Source organism: Ahaetulla prasina, chromosome 4 (assembly GCF_028640845.1).
Source record: "Ahaetulla prasina isolate Xishuangbanna chromosome 4, ASM2864084v1, whole genome shotgun sequence".
In the NCBI taxonomy this organism is placed as follows: Eukaryota; Metazoa; Chordata; class Lepidosauria; order Squamata; family Colubridae; genus Ahaetulla; species Ahaetulla prasina.
This window is the reverse complement of record NC_080542.1, coordinates 13462980-13483896: the sequence shown is the minus strand read 5'-3', so window position 1 is coordinate 13483896 and position 20917 is coordinate 13462980. Positions and strand designations below refer to the sequence as shown.

At 40.9% G+C, this 20917-nt stretch overlaps 1 protein-coding gene across 1 annotated transcript; it reads left to right on the top strand.

The window, feature by feature from the left end:
* Positions 1 to 3406: 3406 nt before the first annotated feature.
* LOC131197939 (vomeronasal type-2 receptor 26-like) lies at positions 3407 to 19418 on the top strand. The gene is made up of 4 exons (XM_058182444.1): positions 3407 to 4111; positions 13064 to 13291; positions 15270 to 15396; positions 18523 to 19418. The coding sequence occupies exons 1-4, from the start codon at positions 3407 to 3409 to the stop codon at positions 19416 to 19418; spliced, it is 1956 nt and encodes a 651-aa protein (XP_058038427.1).
* Positions 19419 to 20917: the final 1499 nt, after the last annotated feature.

The window sequence follows — 20917 nt, the reverse complement described above, 5'->3', positions numbered from 1 at the left end:
CAGCCAAAAGTAAAAAACAAACAATACAATATACAATTTAAAATACAAATTAAAAAACTTATTTTATAATTGGCCTAAAAAACTTTAAAATATATAAAACTAAAACCCCATTAAAATTTGTAATAGAAATAGAAAATTTAAAATCGATAAAATTTAAGCCAGCCCCGCGCGAATGAAAAGATGTGTCTTCAGTTCGCGGCGGAAGGTCTGAAGGTCAGGTATTTGGCGTAAACCCGGGGGAAGCTCGTTCCAGAGTGTGGGAGCCCCCACAGAGAAGGACCTTCCCCTGGGGGCCGCCAGCCGACATTGCTTGGCGGACGGCACCCTGAGAAGTCCCTCTCTGGGAGGCATGCGGTAACAGCAGGCGGTCCCGTAAGTACCCAGGCCCTAAGCCATGGAGCGCTTTAAAGGTCGTAACCAAAACCTTAAAGTGCACCCGAAAGGCCACAGGTAGCCAGTGCAGTCTGCGCAGGAGCGGTGTTACGCGGGAGCTACGCGAAGCTCCCTCTATCACTTGCGCAGCTGCATTCTGGACTAACTGAAGCCTCCGAGTGCACCTCAAGGGGAGCCCCATGTAGAGAGCATTACAATAATCCAAGCGAGAGGTAACGAGCGCATGAGTGACTGTGCACAAGGCATCCCGATCAAGGAAGGGGCGCAACTGCAAATGAAATAAGCAAAGAAATATTAGGAAAGGAATAAAAAGTTGGGGGTGAAATATGTTGGCAAAACTTGTAATTAAGAAAAATATATTTGAATAGTTTGAATGGTATAAGATAAGGTCACTACTTTGTTTATTAATTGTGTTTGCGTGGAGGGGGGAAATTAAAAATCAATAAAACTTGTATAAAAAAAAGAATCTGGGAGCGGGACTGAAAAAGACTTTGGAGGGGTGACCCTGGTTTGACATTTCTATCCACTTTTGGGCCAACAGTTGAAATCCATCTTGAAAAGTTTTCCTGCTGTATTAGGATCTGTCTTCATTTTGTATAATTTACGATTCTCAGTAACAAATACCTCCTGTTAATCTGCAATTGTTTTGGGGCCAAGTTAAATGCCCCTCGGAATAGTCAATTATCAGGCATATCCTTTTATCCTATCCTGCCAAATCCTATCCTGTTCTAATACTATCATTATCAAATTCTTCTCTGAATTCTCAGTGGGATTCTAGATGCCAGAGGCAAGACTATCAAGACTAAATGACACCAAGACTCTTGCCTCTATCTTGAAGAGCTGTGACAGCGGAAAGTCAGAAAGCTCAACTTTCATCAGATCTTTTCCTAATAATTTATGCTGTGTCCTCTCAGAGGGAAGCTATTCAGGGACATTTGAATTATAGATAGGAAGAGTTGAGCAGGCAGCTTCTTGAAATGACGGTTAAGATTCCAGTGCTGGTACTGTTGCACTCTCAGATAATATACAGCTTTGCTCTTGTTCAATGTCTGGTCAGTGAACCTCTTCCCATTCCCAGATATTTAAAGACAGGACAACTGAACCTGGGTGTCATAACGTTCCAAATCTATATGCTTTCTGAATTACTCTTGTTTGAAATCCCACCCTCGCATGAAAACCCTGGGTTCCCTTTGTAAGTCATTTTAATTTCTTACATTTGTGAAATGAACTGCTTTTGCTGTGAATAGCCTGACTCTGTACATTCTCTGGTTGTTCAACACATTTATTAGCCACATTTATTAATGTGATATTATTATGCTATTATGCTGAAAATGCAGGCTCTAAAATTTCTGCTCCCATTATCTGCAAAAGCTAAGCTACCTAAGGAAAACTTGCCTTTGATTTGACTTGACTTAATTACTTTTCATTCCTCAAGGTTCCTAGTCTTATGCTTTAAATTCCCCTTAACTTTCTGATATTCTTTTGCCATCAGTCAATCATTACAGAGATTCCCCTGGAAAGTTATATACGAATTAATTTATTATTTAGGTCTTTGGTTATTCGGGTTTTCTCCCACGTAAAATTGAAAGTGTCTTGGCGACGTTTCAACGAAGTCTCATTCATCATCTTCAGTCTTCAGTTTCGTGCTTCTAGGAGCAATGTGTGATCGCAGCAGTTTCTTCCTTTGTTTATTTATTATTTAGACAATTTATTATTGTCTAAACTTTCCAAAATCACAGACCATTTTCTCAGATACTTCTGAGAAAAAGGGCTTTACATTCCAAATGAAATCACATCTAAGGGACATGAACTATATGTTTCATAGCTGATATGTAAGTTCTAGACAATTTTCCTATTTCCAAGAAATAGGACAATTTTCCTATTTCTTGTCACTTGAGATGACAAGTAAAAGTAGGTCTTTCCTGTCACTTGATATCAGGTTAAAGAAAAAGTGTCACAATAGTTCTCTTCCAGCTTTAAAATGTCAAAGCAATTGTCATTGGAAAGCAATGCATGCTTCATTCCAACAGAAAATAGTGAGTTAATATCATCATCTTACAGGTACTTGACACAAAACTATCAGCATATTCTGGCCTTGGAATTTGCATTGAAGGAAATCAATGAAAACCCTCACCTTCTAGCCAACATCACCTTGGGCTTCCACATTTACAACAGCAACTTCATCGGAAGCTGGACCTATCGTGGTGCACTGGAGCTTCTTTCAACAAAGGACAAATTCATCCCCAATTACAAGTGTGATGGCCAGAACAACGAAGTAGCTGTCATTGGAGGACCTCATACAAAAATATCTCTGGATATGGCAAATATTCTGTGCAACTACAAGATTCAACAGGTGTAGTACGCCTCTTCTTTTTCCACATCCATATATTTTAATCTTATATGTCCTTCCTTCCTTCCTTCCTTCCTTCCTTCCTTCCTTCCTTCCTTCCTTCCTTCCTTCCTTCCTTCCTTCCTTCCTTCCCAACAGCAGGTAAGGATGGTTAAGGTTCTAATTTTAACCAGTTACTAATTTGTGGGATACTTACTTAAAGTATTCATTTCAATGAGAAAAAAAAATATGAGGGTTCAGTTTTCATAAAGATTCTAGTCAAACAGAACAATTAAGAACATTAAAAAAATAAACACTTGACAAATTAAAACAAAAGTCTGTTTTGGCTACCTTGCATGTTTTTATTTTGATCAGTTTCTATTTTTGTTTCTCATACCACATTACAAAAATATACATGATATGTCAAAATGTTCAGTGAATCCAATGACTAGGCAAAGCGCTGTAAACTATAAACTGTCTTTATGCAATGCATCAGTTCTGTTACTAAATTTTGCATGCTTATTACATAACACCTTTCAATTATTTTGCTTTCTATAGCTCATCTATGGTTCTGCAGCTACAAATAATCATGGAGACATTTTCCAATGGATGTTCCCTAACAATATGCTTCAATACAAGGGAATTCTCCAATTATTGCTACATTTTGGGTGGACATGGGTGGGGATGATTTCCCTGAACTATGATGATGGGGATGGGTTTATAGCGACTGTGGTTTCAATGTTTGCCCAGAGAGGAATCTGCTTTGACTTTATTAAAAGTTACCCCAAAAAGACATACACTCATGAGTTCTCTGACATGTTAGAGGATGGAAATGAACTATATGATGCTATCATGGCAAGTACCGCATCTGCTGTGGTTGTACAAGCTGAATTTATGCTGACTATGAGGTTGTTGTTCTCTTATCAAGTTACATCAAAAACTGAGAATGTCTGGATCATGATAGCTCAGATGGATTTCACTTCCACTTCTATTCAAAGGAACTGGCCTCTACACTTCATTCATGGTGCTATATCCTTTGTGGTTCACTCAAGTGACTTGGTCGGATTTCAGGATTTTGTTAGGGAAAGAAATCTGGCCACCAATCCAGAAGATGGCTTTCTCAAGGGTTTTTGGGAAGATGCATTTGAATGTGTGTTCCCCAACTCCAGTGGAGTGAAGAATTTTGATGGTATATGCTCTGGGGATGAGAATATAGAAACTCTACCTTCTTCGATTTTTGACATGAACATGAATAGCCACAGTTACACCGTCTACAATGCCGTCTATGCTGTGGTACATGCCTTGCATGCTCTATATTCATTCAAAAGGAAACAAACAGTTTTGCCAGATACAAGTCAACTGGATCTTCTCCATCAAGAATTTTGGCAGGTATTCCTTTTGAGTTTATGTATGTATTTTATAAATTCTCTCTCCCACCCCCCCACATTATGTGTGGTATGTTTCTTCTTCAATCTTGAGTCCTCTTCCAGACAGCCAGGAGTTTGGTGTTCTTGCACAGTATCTTAGGTGTTTCTAGTGCTGCATTCTTCTAGACAGAGAGATCTGATGTAGTTCCTGGATTTTATTGGACCACTCTTCCACCTTATGCATTATAGACTCAAATGTTCCTAGAACCACTTTGTTCTCCATTTCCTTTCGTGCTTCTGGGAGCACGAAACTGAAGCCTGAAGATGACGAATGAGACTTCGTCGAAACGTCGCCAAGACACTTCCAATTTTACACGGGAGAAAACCCGAACAACCAAAGACCTATATACAAACACCCGTGAAAACCTCAGAAAACAAATATATATATATTTCATATGTATATAGGTCTTTGGTTGTTCGGGTTTTCTCCCGTGTAAAATTGGAAGTGTCTTGGCGACGTTTCGACGAAGTCTCATTCGTCATCTTCAGGCTTCAGCTTCGTGCTTCTGGGAGCAATGTGTGATCGCAGCTGTTTCTTCCTTTTAACTGCTTTAATATATTTATATTATATTATTATAATTATTATTATTATATTATTATATTATATATATTTAACTTTAATATATATATATATATTTGTTTTCTGAGGTTTTCGCGGGTGTTTGTATGTAGATCTTTGGTTATTCGGGTTTTCTCCCACGTAAAATTGGAAGTGTCTTGGCGACGTTTCGACGAAGTCTCATTCGTCATCTTCAGGCTTCAGCTTCGTGCTTCTGGGAGCATTGTGTGACTGCAGCTGTTTCTTCCTTTTTAACTGCTAGTGGGGGTTTGAACTGATTGGGTGGGAGCTTGGCTGTGCTCTGATTGGATGGGGTTTTTTTGGTGCTCTGATTGGATGGGGGTGTGTCCTCTTTGGGTGGGGGCTTGGTTGTGCTCAGATTAGTCTGAGCTGCAGGGGGATTTGAGCTGGTGAGCTGCACAGCTGTTGTCCGGCTTCGTGTTCGCGGTCGTGCCACATCTTCACAGTGGGTGTCAGTCTGCTGCATGTTTGGATTGGAGGGGTTTGAAATGGCCAATGTTGCAGCTGCGGTCTGGCTTCTGGTCCTTAATCGTGCTTCATGATCAGTGTGGGTTTGGGTCTGCTTTCTGGGTGGATGTTTGGTGGTGACATCCTGTGTGGATCTCGTGAGTGTGGGTCTGGTGTCATTCCTCGTGTTAGGGACACATTTGTCAATAAGGGCAGGTTTCCAAATGGCTGGTAGGCGGGAGGTATCATCTCTTTTGTTCATGCTGTGTGGGCGTTTTTCTATCTCGATGGCTTCTCTGATTATTCTGTTGTTAAAGTGTTCAGTTTTGGCGATAGTTCTGGTCTTTTTAAAGTCAATATCGTGTCCTGTGGCTTTAAGGTGTTGGACCAGGGAAGAAGTTGGTTCCTCTTTTTTGACTGAGTTCTTGTGTTCTTCAATGCGTGCACTTATTCTTCTGTTGGTTTGGCCAATGTATGTGGTGGGGCAGGCAGTGCATGGGATTTGATATACTCCTTGATTTTCTAACTCAATTTTGTCTTTGGGGTTTCTTAAGATGGTGGATATTTTTTGGTTTGTGCAGAATGTTGTCTTGATGTTGTGTTTGTGGAGGATCTTGCTGATTCTGTCTCTGGTGCCTTTTATATATGGGAGGAGGGCTGTCCCGTTTTCTTGTTCTCTGTCTTGTTCTCTGTCTTGGATTTTAGTGGGGGGTTCTTTTTGGATTAGTTGGATTAGCACGACCGCGAACACGGAGCCGGGCAACAGCTGTGCAGCTCACCAGCCCAAATCCCTGCAGCTCAGACTAATCTGAGCACAACCAAGCCCCCACCCAAGAGGACACACCCCATCCAATCAGAGCACCAAAACCCCATCAATCAGAGCACAGCCAGCTCCCACCAATCAGTTCAAACCCCACTAGCAGTTAAAGGAAGAAACAGCTGCAGTCACATTGCTCCCAGAAGCAGCTGAAGCCTGAAGATGACGAATGAGACTTCGAAACGCCGCCAAGACACTTCCAATTTTACACGGGAGAAAACCCGAATAACCAAAGATCTACATATATGTATATGTATATATATATATATATATATATATATATATATATATATATATATATATATATATATATATATATATATATATATATAAACATATATATATATATGTTTTCTGAGGTTTTCACGGGTGTTTGTATATAGATCATTGGTTGTTCGGTTTTCTCCCGTAAAATTGGAAGTGTCTTGGCGACGTTCGACGATGTCTCATTCGTTATCTTCAGGCTTCAGCTTCGTGCTTCTGGGAGCAATGTGTGATCGCAGCTGTTTCTTCCTTTTAACTGCTTGTGGGGGTTTGAACTGATTGGGTGGGAGCTTGGCTGTGCTCTGATTGGATGGGGGTTTTTCTGTGCTCTGATTGGCTGGGGGTGTGTCCTGTGTTGGTGGGGGCTTGGTTGTGCTCAGTCTAGTCTGTGCTGCAGGGGGATTTGAGCTGGTGAGCTGCACAGCTGTTGTCCGGCTTCGTGTTCGCGGTCGTGCCACATCTTCACAGTGGGTGTCAGTCTGCTGCATGTATGGATTGGAGGGGTTTGAAATGGCCAATGTTGCAGCTGCGGTCTGGCTTCTGGTCCTTAATCGTGCTTCATGATCAGTGTGGGTTTGGGTCTGCTTTCTGGGTGGATGTGTGGTGGTGACATCCTGTGTGGACCTCGTGAGTGTGGGTCTGGTGTCATTCCTCGTGTTAGGGACACATTTGTCAATAAGGGCAGGTTTCCAAATGGCTGGTAGGCGGGAGGTATCATCTCTTTTGTTCATGCTGTGTGGGCGTTTTTCTATCTCGATGGCTTCTCTGATTATTCTGTTGTTAAAGTGTTCAGTTTTGGCGATAGTTCTGGTCTTTTTAAAGTCAATATCGTGTCCTGTGGCTTTAAGGTGTTGGACCAGGGAAGAAGTTGGTTCCTCTTTTTTGACTGAGTTCTTGTGTTCTTCAATGCGTGCACTTATTCTTCTGTTGGTTTGGCCAATGTATGTGGTGGGGCAGGCAGTGCATGGGATTTGATATACTCCTTGATTTTCTAACTCAATTTTGTCTTTGGGGTTTCTTAAGATGGTGGATATTTTTTGGTTTGTGCAGAATGTTGTCTTGATGTTGTGTTTGTGGAGGATCTTGCTGATTCTGTCTCTGGTGCCTTTTATATATGGGAGGAGGGCTGTCCCGTTTTCTTGTTCTCTGTCTTGTTCTCTGTCTTGGATTTTAGTGGGGGGTTCTTTTTGGATTAGTTGGATTAGCACGACCGCGAACACGAAGCCGGACAACAGCTGTGCAGCTCACCAGCTCAAATCCCCCTGCAGCTCAGACTAATCTGAGCACAACCAAGCCCCCACCCAAAGAGGACACACCCCCATCCAATCAGAGCACCAAAAAAACCCCATCCAATCAGAGCACAGCCAAGCTCCCACCCAATCAGTTCAAACCCCACTAGCAGTTAAAGGAAGAAACAGCTGCAGTCACACATTGCTCCCAGAAGCACGGCTGAAGCCTGAAGATGACGAATGAGACTTCGAAACGCCGCCAAGACACTTCCAATTTACAGCGGAGAAAACCCGAATAACCAAAGATCTACATATATATATATGTATATATATATATATGTATATATATATATATATATATATATATATATATATATATATATATATATATATATATATATATATATATATATATGTTTTCTGAGGTTTTCACGGGTGTTTGTATATAGATCATTGGTTGTTCGGTTTTCTCCGTGTAAAATTGGAAGTGTCTTGGCGACGTTTCACGAAGTCTCATTCGTCATCTTCAGGCTTCAGCCTCGTGCTTCTGGGAGCAATGTGTGATCGCAGCTGTTTCTTCCTTTTAACTGCTAGTGGGGGTTTGAACTGATTGGGTGGGAGCTTGGCTGTGCTCTGATTGGATGGGGGTTTTTCTGTGCTCTGATTGGCTGGGGGTGTGTCCTGTGTTGGTGGGGGCTTGGTTGTGCTCAGGCTAGTCTGTGCTGCAGGGGGATTTGAGCTGGTGAGCTGCATAGCTGTTGTTTGGCTTCGTGTTCGTGGTCGTGCTACATCTTCATAGTGGGTGTCAGTCTGCTGCATGTATGGATTGGAGGGGTTTGAAATGGTTAATGTTGCAGCTGCGGTCTGGCTTCTGGTCCTTGGTCGTGCTTCTGATCTAAACAAGGCAAACTTAAGGAAAGAACTACCAAAATACTTTCAGCATGTCAATTGTCCCACCAGAGGCAAGAATACTCTAGACCACTGCTACACAACACTAAAAGATGCCTATCGGTCTTTACCACGTGCAGCTGTAGGACACTCTGATCATTGCATGATTCACCTTGTACCTGCTTACAGGCAAAGACTTAAAGCCATAAAACCAATAATTAAATCAGTGAAAACCTGGACGGAGGAATCAGAATTAAAGCTACAGGCATGTTTTGACTGCACTGATTGGAATATTTTTAAAGATACCTCTGCAGACCTGGATGAACTCACAGATACTGTAACATCATATGTCAGCTTCTGTGAAGACCTATGTGTACCTACAAGGAACTTGCGAATACACAGTAACAACAAACCTTGGTTTACACCTAAACTTAAGCAGCTACAACATTCCAAAGAGGAAGCCTACAGAAAAGGTGATAAAATGCTGTACAATCAGGCCAGAAATGCACTAACAAGGAGATAAGAGCAGCAAAAGAAGCTACTCTGAAAAGCTAAAGAATCAGTTTTCAGCAAATGAACCAGCAAACATGTGGAAAACTCTTAAAAATATCACCGCTATGGCAAACCTCCTTCCCAGGCTGAAGGTAATCAACAACTGGCAGATGACCTGAATGAGTTTTACTGCAGGTTTGAAAGGAAACTACAGCCACCTATCTCCACAACCCCATCTCAGACACACCAACAACAGCCAAGCCTCCTACAACTGACCCCATTTCATTGGGTTCACAACCCTAGTGATCACAGAAAAGGAAGTGCAGGACCTATTTCACAGACAAAAGCCAGGAAAAGCTCCAGGCCCAGACAAGATAACTCCTTCTTGCTTAAAAGTCTGTGCTGACCAATTGGCCCCATCTTCACCCATATTTTCAATAAATCACTAGAGATGTGTTATGTTCCTTCTTGCTTCAAACGCCTACCATCATCCCAGTGCCAAGAAGCCCACCATCAAGGAACTGAATGACTACAGACCAGTTGCTCTAACATCTGTAGTCATGAAAACCTTTGAAAGGCTAGTGCTTTCCTACCTGAAAACCATCACGGATCCGCTGTTAGACCCCTTGCAATTTGCATACCGAGCAAATAGATCAACAGATGATGCTGTTAATATGGCTCTGCACTACATCCTACAACATCTTGAGTCTCCAAAGACCTATGCAAGGGTCCTTTTGTAGACTTTAGTTCAGCATTCAATACCATCATTCCAGACATTCTTCTAACTAAGCTAAACCAGCTACAGGTACCGGAACAGACTTGTAAGTGGATCACAAGCTTCCTAACAAACAGGAAGCAGCAGGTGAAGCTAAGCAAAATCACATCAAATACCTGTACAATTAGCACAGGGGCCCCAAGGCTGTGTGCTCTCCCCACTTCTCTTCTCTCTGTATACCAATGACTGCATCTCCAATGATCCATTTGTTAAGCTACTGAAGTTCGCAGATGACACAACAGTGATTGGTCTCATTCGAGACAATGACGAATCCGCATATAGAAGAGAGGTCGAACGACTAGCTTTGTGGTGCAACCAAAACAATCTGGAACTGAACACACTCAAAACCGTAGAAATGGTGGTAGACTTTAGGAAAAACCCTTCCATACTTCCACCTCTCACAATACTTGACAACACAGTATCAACAGTAGAAACCTTCAAATTTCTGGGTTCTATCATATCGCAAGATCTCAAATGGACAGCTAACATCAAAAACATCATTAAAAAAGGACAACAAAGAATGTTCTTTCTGCGCCAACTCAGTAAGCTCAAACTGCCCAAGGAGCTGCTGATCCAATTCTACAGAGGAATTATTGAGTCTGTCATTTGCACCTCTATAACTGTCTGGTTCGATTCTGCAACCCAACAAGAAAAACACAGACTTCAGAGGATAATTAGAACTGCAGAAAAAATAATTGCTACCAACTTGCCTTCCATTGAGGACCTGTATACTGCACGAATCAAGAAGAGGGCCATGAAAATATTTGCAGATCCCTCGCATCCTGGACATAAACTGTTTCAACTCCTACCCTCAAAACGACGCTATAGAGCACTGCACACCAGAACAACTAGACACAAGAACAGTTTTTTCCCGAAGGCCATCACTCTGCTAAACAAATAATTCACTCAACACTGTCAGACTATTTACCGAATCTGCACTACTATTAATCGTTTCATAGTTCCCATCACCAATCTCTTTCCACCTATGACTGTATGACTATAACTTATTGCTGGCAATCCTTATGATTTACATTGATATATTGATCATCAATTGTGTTGTAAATGTTGTACCTTGATGAAGGTATCTTTTCTTTTATGTACACTGAGAGCATATGCACCAAGACAAATTCCTTGTGTGTCCAATCACACTTGGCCAATTTTAGTGGGGGGTTCTTTTTGGATTTTTGGACACTAAAATCCAAGACAGAGAACAAGAAAACGGCACAGCCCTCCTCCCATATATAAAAGGCACCACAGACAGAATCAGCAAGATCCTCCACAAACACAACATCAAGACAGCATTCTGCACAAACAGAAAAATATCCACCATCCTAAGAAACCCCAAAGACAAAATTGAGTTAGAAAATCAAGGAGTATATGAAATCCCATGCACCGCCTGCCCCACCACATACATTGGACAAACCAACAGAAGAATAAGTGCACGCATTGAAGAACACAAGAACTCAGTCAAAAAAGAGGAACCAACTTCTTCCCTGGTCCAATACCTTAAAGCCACAGGACACGATATTGACTTTAAAAAGACCAGAACTATCGCCAAAACTGAACACTTTAACAACAGAATAATCAGAGAAGCCATCGAGATAGAAAAACGCCCACACAGCATGAACAAAAGAGATGATACCTCCCGCCTACCAGCCATTTGGAAACCCGCCCTTATTGACAAACGAGTCCCTAACACGAGGAATTACACCAGACCCACACTCACGAGGTCCACACAGGATGTCACCACCGCACATCCACCCAGAAAGCAGACCCAAACCCACACTGATCATGAAGCACGACCAAGGACCAGAAGTATATATACCGGTATATATATCTCACCACCTTTGTCTTTTGTCCCTTAAGTGCTATGATTATTTCTGGTTTATTGACTAGTAGCTGCCCATCTGTCTGGATCTAAAAGTCTGTCAAAATCTTAGCTTTCTTATACTCCACACACCATCTGTGGGATCGCCCATCTGGACTTAGGAGGATCTAGCCCTTACTCTGTGCAGATCTTCCTGTTCACATTGTCAGCTATTTGGTTGTGCCCTTCATTTTATGCTGTTCCTGCCCATCTTACAGATCTGAAATAGATGTTGAACTGTCTCTGAGACCTCTCTGCATAGTCTGCAGCTTAGATCTTGTCATATTTTTAGATAGCTTTGATGTGTCTGGTACTTAGTGCCTGTTCTTGTGCTAGTATGATCAATGCCTCATGCTATCTTTTGGTTCAGCCATTGGTAGGACTTCCCAATATTGCCACCTCAGCTATCTGATGGAAGGAGGAGGAGGAGGAGGAGGGGGAGGGGGAGGGGGAGGAGGAGGAGGAGGAGGAGGAGGAGGAGGAGGAGAAGAAGAAGAAGAAGAAGAAGAAGAAGAAGAAGAAGAAGAAGAAGAAGAAGAAGAAGAAGAAGAAGAAGAAGAAGAAGAAGAAGAAGAAGAAGAAGAAGAAAGTTGGAAGGGACCTTGGAGGTCTTCTAGTTCAATCCCTTGCTTAGGCAGGAAACCCTATGCAGGAAACCCTACACCACTTCAGACAAATGGTTATCTATTCTCTTCTTTAAAACTTCCAGTGTTGGAGCATTTACAAGCTCTGGAGGCAAGTTGTTCCACTGATTAATTGTTCTAACTGTCAGGAAATTTCTCTTTAGTTCTAAGTTGCTTCTCTCCTTGATGAGTTTCCACCCATTGCTTCTTGTTCTACCCTCAGGTGCTTTGGAGAATAGTTTGACTCCCTCTTCTTTGTGGCAACCCCTGAGATATTGGAACACTGCTATCATGTCACCCCTAATCCTTCTTTTCATTAAACTAGACATATGCAGTTCCTGCAACCGTTCTTCATATGTTTTAGCCTGCAGTCCCCTAATCATCTTTCTTGCTCTTCTCTGCACTCTTTCTAGAGTCTCAACATCTCTATTACATTGTGATGACCAAAACTGGATGCAGTATTCCAAGTGTGGCCTTACCAAGGCATTATAAGTGGCACTAACACTTCAAGTGATCTTGATTCTATCCCTCTGTTTATGCAGCCCAGAACTGTGTTGGCTTTTTTGGCAGCTGCAAGCACATTGCTGGCTCATATCTAAATGATTGTCCACTAGAACTCCAAGATTCCTCTCACAGTCACCACTACTGAGACCAACAACATCCCATCCCAACACTTCCTCAAATTGATTTTCCTATCATGTCCGCCCTTACCTCAGGAATTCTGTCAGCAGCTTATGTTACTGATGTACTACTAGATGCCCTGGGGCTTATTCAGAACAATGGATCCTATTGTTCTTAAATAATGCTTAAAGGATATTATGACAAAAAGCAATAATAAATCAAGAAAAGATTGTAGCTCTCTTTCTTCCAAAAGTCCTTTAAATATTCATCTAATCAATTTCGTAATATCTTAATTTCTTTTTCTCTTTGAGTTGCATCATTTTCTGAGGACTGTCTCATTTAACAATAATGCTGGGGAGCCCGTTTCCTTTGATGAAAGTGGGCAATTGGTCTCAGGATTTGACATAATCAACTGGATCACCTTGCCAAACCAGTCCCTCCTTCGAGTCAAAGTTGGAAGTTTAGATGTTCATAATTCTGAAGAAATGAAATTCACCATTCAGGAGAAGGCCATTGTTTGGCCCATCAGTTTTAATCAGGTAGGCTGGATGAACCTGTTTGCAAAGTAAAAAATGAATAGGCATAGCAACTAAGTCAGCCAATTGGGAGCTGAGACACACTGGAGCCAGGGTGTGTCTTAGTCTGCAGCTTCTGAGTCTGTGTAGAGAATTGAAACTGAAACCAGTGAGTGAACTTGTCTGCTCTGCTGAAATGAAATTAACTGTTTTCTCCTGCCTTGTGTTTTGCTTCTAACTGCTACTGCACGGAAGAAGAATCTATATTGGTATTATACATTTATCTTCTTCATGTATTATTGTGTATGTAAAGAAGTTAATGAATCCTACTGCAGCAGTCTGCCTGGGTGTGCTTTCTGGATTTGATTTTTGCAACAAATTTTGAAAAATACTGCTGCTGCTTTGGTCATATATGCATAATAAAAATAAATATATTTGTGTGTTCATACCATAAACCAATCAATAAATTTACTCTAATAGAATTCGCATACCTCCAGATTTTTTCATAAAACTATCGTATTTTTCAGAGTATAAGACATACCAAAGTATAAGAAAGAGCTTAGTTTTTGAGGAGGAAAATAAGAAAAAATCTGATTGGGGGTGGAGCGGCCTCCAGGAATACCCCAAATCAGATGTTCCCAGAGGTGAATTTTAGCAACAGGTTCATTGGTTCTGCACCTGCTTTTTTTTCAGCCTCTGAAACTTCTGAAACTCTGTTTCAGAAAAAAACTTTTTTTTCTGCCTCTTAAAGCCTCTGAAACAGAGCTTCAGAAAAAGCCTCTCAGAGGCTTTTTTTCTGAAGCTCTATTTTGGAGGCTTTTTTTTCTGAAGCTCTTTTTTTAGCTTCTGAAAGCTCAGTTTGAGAGGCTGGGTGGGGATACATTTGGAGTATAAGACCCACCCAGATTTTCACCTTTTTGGGGGGGAAAGGTGCGTCTTATACTCTGAAAAGTATGGTATACATTGTTAGGTTTTGTCATTGTTGTATGCTCTGCATAGTACTTAGATGTCTCCAAATCACAGATGCTTCAAGACAGAAATCCATCCAGACTGGATCAATTTAGTCAAATGAATCTTTGGAAAGAACAGAATAAAGAAAACAAAGAACAAGGGAACCGTAATCACTTTCATCCAGTATGAGAAAAAGCTAATACCGTATTCTCATCAACAGTACTTGGATAAACCCAAGTCTACACACTCATTTTGGAGGTTGGAGGTGTATGCTTTATGCTCTCCCCCAAACAGTGGCTACAAAGAAATAAAATACTCATTTCTTAAAAAGATTCTCATTTGGCAAAATAAACCAAGTAGAGAACCGCACAACATTTTCCGTACTGGTTTCAGTCTGTGGACTTTGCACTGGCAACTTAGGCAACTCAGCTTTTAAAGAGTTCTGATGATCCCAGCTGAGCCGCACAATCATCAGAGGCTTTTGTTTTTACTTTTAAAAGCATTTTTTCGGCGGAAGAAAAAATGCTTTTAAAAGTAAAAAAAAAAAACCTTTGATGATCGCGGGGCACAGCTGGGCGGGGGGGTGGGAAGGGATTTTTGGTACCGGTTCTCCGAACTACCCGCCACCATCGCTACTGCATCAGGCAATCCGGTCTGAACTGGGAGCATTTCACCCCTGATTTAAAAGCCCCTTCATTGAACAGTGGATGTTGGAGAAAGATCTCTAAGAAGAATACGCAAGAATTAATTAATTAATCTTCTGTCCCCACGTTGACAACATTTAAATTAACATTCTGAGTCATGATGGCACAGTGGTTAGAATGCAGTACTGCAGGCTACTTCTGCTGACTGCCATAGTTTGATTCTCTTTGGCTCAAGGTTGACTCAGCCTTCCATCCTTCCGAGGTCAGTAAAATGAGGAGCCAGATTATTGGGGGCAATATGCTGACTCTGTAAACTGCTCAGAGAGACCTGTAAAGCACTGTGAAGTGGTATATAAGTCTAAGTGCTATTGCTATTGCTGTTCTCCTTTTCTCTGTTCTCCTTTCAGGTTCAGCCCCTTTCTGTGTGCAATGATCATTGTCTTTCAGGTCATAGAAAAACCATGAAAGAAGGAAAGCTGTTCTGTTGCTATGACTGCCTTCCATGTGCTGAAGGAAAGATTTCAGCACAACAGGGTAAGATATGCATCAATAGAATGCATTGATTAAATAAGAAGTAACATGCTGACTGGTTGATTTCTGCCTCTGTTATCCAAGAATCTTTGCCTCACCTCCCATTTCATTTGAAAGTTAAGATTTTCACATCTCTGAATACAATGGAGCGGAAGTTCTCATTGTGCTTACCAGCAATCAGAGTTGGGGGTGCAGAAGATGTATGTAATCCTTTTTTCTATCCATTCAAATAAACAAAATCTCAGACCATAATTTTGCCTTTAAGTTATACCATTCTCCTCCTCCCTACAGGTTACCCTGTCTATAGTTCAACATGTAGCTAAACCCTATCCAACCAGTCCATGTATGAAGATCTTGATGCTTTATTTAAAAACAGGATGAGGTCAAACAGCAATGATGTTGATGTATGGGATGTAGATTTTGTCTTCAAAAAAATATGTGTCACAGACTAAGCTGGATTCTTCTAGATCAGTGGTAGTCAATCTGGTCCCTACTGCCCATTAGTGGGCCTTCCAGCTTTCATGGTGGACGGTAGGGGTTTTGTCCGATACTGAAGCACTTAATTTTTTACTTAATTTTTTTAAATTTAATTGACTTCTTTTAGAAAAAAAATCATAGCATTATTTAAAAACATTTTCATTAGGTTTACATAAAATTTCCCGTGACAATTTAAATTTCTGAAAATATACTATTTGTATCACCCATGTATAAGTTTAATTCACATTAAGGAAATGTGAACTAAATGGTGCTATAGTGCGACTGCAAACAAAAGGGCCTCGTCCCTGACTATCTCGCACATCTCCCCCCAACACCACCCAGCTGTAATAGACAAGCAGAGCTGGTAGCCGGCGCCCCCCCCAAACCCAATCCATGATGCGTGAGAGGCATGCGCAGACAACGATACACGGGGCATTACTGTGGAACCGGTGGGCGGTTAGACAATTTTACTACTAACAGAGATATAAAAGTGGGTGGTAAATATAAAAAGGTTGACTACCCCTGTTCTAGATGTTTCTGTTACCTCAAAATGTTACAAAATGGAATCTGGCTTTTTGGGATGTAAGGATACTCTGTAGAGTCAAGCACCCTCAAACCAATTTCCAAATAATGAAAGATTTGTTTTTGGATACCAGATTTATTTTTATTTATTTTATTTTATTTATTTATTTGTCAGTCATATATAATACAACAGGTAAAAGTATAAACATAATTTGGATACATGAAAAAGGTTAGTAAAAAGGAATTTTAGGACAGGGACGATAGACATGCAGGTGCATTTATGCATGCCCCTTAGAGACCTCTTAGGAATGGGGTGAGGTCAACAGTAGACAGTTTAAGCTTAAAGTTTTGGGGGTTTGGGGAAGAAACTATAGAGTCAGGTAGTGCATTCCAGACATTGACCACTCTATTACTGAAGTCATATTTTCTGCAATCAAGTTTGGAGCAGTTTACTTTGAGTTTGAATCTATTATTTGCTCGTGTGTTGTTGTGGTTAAAGCTGAAGTAGTCACTGACAGGTTGGACATTGTGATAGATAATTTTATGTACTATGCTTAGGTCAGACTGAAGTCTACGTATTTCTAAGTTGTCTAAGCCCAAAATTTGGAGTCTGGTGGCATAAGGTATTTTATTGCGAGCAGAGGAGTGGAGGACTCTTCTTGTGAAATATCTCTGGACTCTCTCAATTGTATTTATGTCTGATATGCAGTGTGGATTCAAGATAGATAAGCTGTATTCAAGAATGGGTCTAGTAAATGTTTTGTATGCTCTAGTTAGTAGTACAATATTACCAAAGAAGAAGCTACACAAGATTAGGTTAACAACTCTTAGTGCCTTTTTGGCAATGCTGTTACAGTGGGCTCTGGCACTTAGATCTATAGAAATGAGTACTCCAAAAATGAGATCCTTGACAGAGTGAGAGTCATCTATAAGGTCATGTCCATCTAATTTGTATTTTATGTTTTGTTTCTGTTTTTTGCCAATGTGCAAGTCAGAGCATTTGTTGGTTGAGATTTGAAGTTGCCGCTTGTTAGACCAATCTGACACATAGTCAATGTCTTTTTGAAGGGTAGTTGCATTATCTGTAGTGTTGAATAGTTTAACATTGTCAGCGAAGAGAACACGGTTGCTTTTAATATGATTGCAAAGATCATTTATGTAAAGTATGAAGAGTGTTAGACCTAAAACACTGCCTTGGGGAACACCACTATTAACAGGTACAGGTACTGTTAACAGGTACAGGATTTGATAGAGCGCTTCCTATTTTGATCACTTGTTGTCTGTTTGACAGGAAGGCAGCTATCCATTTATGTAGGAGAAATGCCATAGGATTTTAGTTTCAGAAGTAATTTGTCATGTACCACCGAATCAAAAGAAGTCTATGCAAACTGTGTCTATTGCTTTGTCCTGATTGAGATGTGTAGTCCATATGTTTTTGCAATTTAGTACTTGTAGATTACAGGATAATTTGTTTCTGAAAGCAAATTGTTTGATAGAAAGTAGGTTGGTTGTCTCTAGGTGGAGGTTAATAGATTGGTTAATGATTGATTTCATGACTTTGCAGGTGACCAAAGAGATTGGTCTGTAATTTTCAACTAGGCTAGGGTCCCCTTTTTGAAGATAGGTATGACCTTGGCTTGTGACCATTGGTAGGGCAAAGTGCTGGTACTGAAATTTTTTTCAAAAACTATGCTTGGAGGTTCTGCAATTGCAGTGGAAAGCTTTTTTAAAAAGTATGCACATAGTCCATAAGGTCCAATAGATAGAGATGGTTTTAGATTGTGTAGTGCCTTTTCAATGTTGTCTTTTGTCTGTAGTACGGCTGGGAAATATTGGGGGTGTGTTGTTGCTGTTTACAAAGACTGAGCCAAAGAACATGTTTAAAGAGATTGCCTTTAACGGTTTCATCAATACAGTCTTCGCTGTTTGGTCATTTTAGGGGTGGGATGGATCTCGAGTCTTTAAGTTTGTTGTTTACAAAATTATATAATTATATATAATATAATTAGATAATATATAATAATATAATTAGATGGAGTCCAAGACATGTTAAAGAACAACAGGAATAAAAACACTCAAATTATATGCTGGAGCCATGACATATAAACAATGTTGTATCTTCTTTTTCAGACGCAGATGACTGTGTGCCATGTCCAGGAGAGCAATATGCAAATTTCCATCAAAATGCATGCATTGACAAAGAGATCACCTTCCTGTCTTACCAAGAACCTTTAGGAACTGTGTCTTTGGTGTTTGCATTCTCTTTTGCTTTCATGACAGTACTTGTGCTTGCTATATTCATTAAGCACAACAATACCCCTGTTGTCAAAGCCAACAACCAGAGCCTCTCCTACCTTCTCCTCACTTCTCTTCTCTTCTCCTTCCTTTCTGCTTTTCTTTTCATTGGTCGGCCTACAGTACTGACATGTCTCCTTCGACAAGTTGCTTTTAGCTTCATTTTTTCCGTAGCAATTTCTTGTGTGCTGGCCAAGACGATCATTGTAGTTCTGGCTTTTATGGCCACCAAGCCAGGATCTGGAATAAGGAAATGGGTAGGGAACAGATTGTCTGCTTCTGTTGTCTTTTCTTGCTCCTTTCTTCAAGCTTCTCTTTGTGCCATTTGGCTGGCAACCTCTGCCCCATTTCCACATTTTGACCTGTATTCCCTGCGTAAAGAAATTATCCTGGAATGTAAGGAAGGGTCGACTTACATGTTTTTCTGTGTCTTGGGCTTCATGAACATTCTTGCCCTAGTCAGTTTCTTGGTTGCCTACCTAGCTAGGAACTTACCTGACACCTTTAATGAAGCCAAGTTCATCACCTTCAGCATGCTGATCTTCTGCAGTGTGTGGGTGTCTTTTTTCCCAGCCTATCTGAGCACCAAGGGCAAACACATGGTAGCTGTGGAAATCTTCTCCATCTTTGGCTCCAGCGCAGGGTTACTGGCTTGCATTTTTTTACCCAAATGTTACATTATTCTTTTCCGGCCTGAACTAAATAAAAGAGAACAGCTAGTGAAGAGGTAATAATATCTCCAAGTTGTTTACTGAGCACTGCTGACCATTTCATGTGATAAGTAAGATGTTAACTTTGAAAATAAAGTTTATGAACATATATCAGTTTCATGAAAGTTTTGGCAATTTTGAGATGTCCTTAGGCTTAAATGAAAGCATGTTATAGTTTGTGCTCTTTAAAAAAATAATAATTTCCTATATATTGAAAGGAGAGGATACTTGTTTAAGGCTTTTTTTTTTTACTGTAAAACACAAATTATTTCCTATCATTAATTTTAATCTCCATATTCTATTCTTTTAGTCACTTATCACAGACATATCTGAAAGACGTTTTTTTGCTATCTCTATGCTATTACTCTCCAGAGCAGTGGTTCTCAACCTTTATAGTGCTGTGACCCCTTTAATACAATTCCCCACGATGTGGCGACCCCAACCATAAAATTATTTTTGTTTTGAATTTATCGTGCCTGAAACCATATTGGCTAGTGATCTGAACTGCTTGCGATTGCTTTGAGGACGGAGGCCTTAAAGCAGAGACTCCTCCCCTATTAAGTTTATCACGCCTGAAACCATATTGGCTAGCGATCTGAACTGCTTGCGATTGCTTTGAGGACGGAGGTATTAAAGCGGAGACTCCTCCCCTATTAAGTTTATCACGCCTGAAGCCAGATTAGGCTAGCGATTGGGAGTGATTGCAGCTGGCTTGAGAGGGAGACATCAGAGCAAAGATTTCTCTCTTTTTTAATTCATTGCGCCTGAAGCTGAATTCGGCTAGCGATTTGAAGAGCCTGCAGCTGGCTTGTGGAGTCAACCATTGGAGCGAGATTCTTCAACTCGCAAGTATACTTCCCATATTTCTGATGGTCTTAGGCGACCCCTGGCAAATCATCATTCGACCCCCAATGGGGTCCCGACCCACAGGTTGAGAACCGCTGCTCCAGAGGAAGATTCAGTGATGGGATTCAAGTAATTTAACAAGTGGTTCTCTGCCCTAAAGATTTCTTCCAACAACCAGTTTGCCAAACTGCTCAGAAAGTTAACAACCGGTTCTCCCGAAGTGGTGCAAACTGGCTGAATCCCACCACTGGGAAGATTAACCATGTCCTTTAGTGTCTATACTATGACCAGGAACTCCTAGAACTCTCCAGGAAATCCAGAGAAGTTAAAAGAGCACATAAACCCTGGCCTGCTCTCGATTTGCCATTGGCAAGGGGAATGGGAAATGGATGAAGCAGCACAGCAGCCAGAAAAAAAAAGTACATTTCAGGCATATCTCTCCCATGGCTGTCTTTCAGGGTTACCCACAGTGGCCAGAGGGGAGTGATCTTTACAGCCTGCAAAATTGCTCCATTGGTGAATGTGATTGATGACACATCCTGGGTGTGGAGAGGAAACAGGGTCATGATTGTGGCGTAAATTACGTGGGGTCAGAGTTGGCTTCACCTGGAACGTGCCAACATAAATCTCCTGATAAATAACTGGATTTCTTTTGAAGCTTGGCTTGAGGATCA

Coding starts and splice junctions, on each gene's coding strand:
- LOC131197939 (XM_058182444.1), top strand. CDS start 3,407: ATGATTTCCCTGAACTATGATGATGGGGATGGGTTTATAGCGACTGTG. Junction 4,112..13,063: donor TCCATCAAGAATTTTGGCAG/GTATTCCTTTTG, acceptor TTTCTCTTTGAG/TTGCATCATTTTCTGAGGAC. Junction 15,397..18,522: donor AAAGATTTCAGCACAACAGG/GTAAGATATGCA, acceptor CTTCTTTTTCAG/ACGCAGATGACTGTGTGCCA.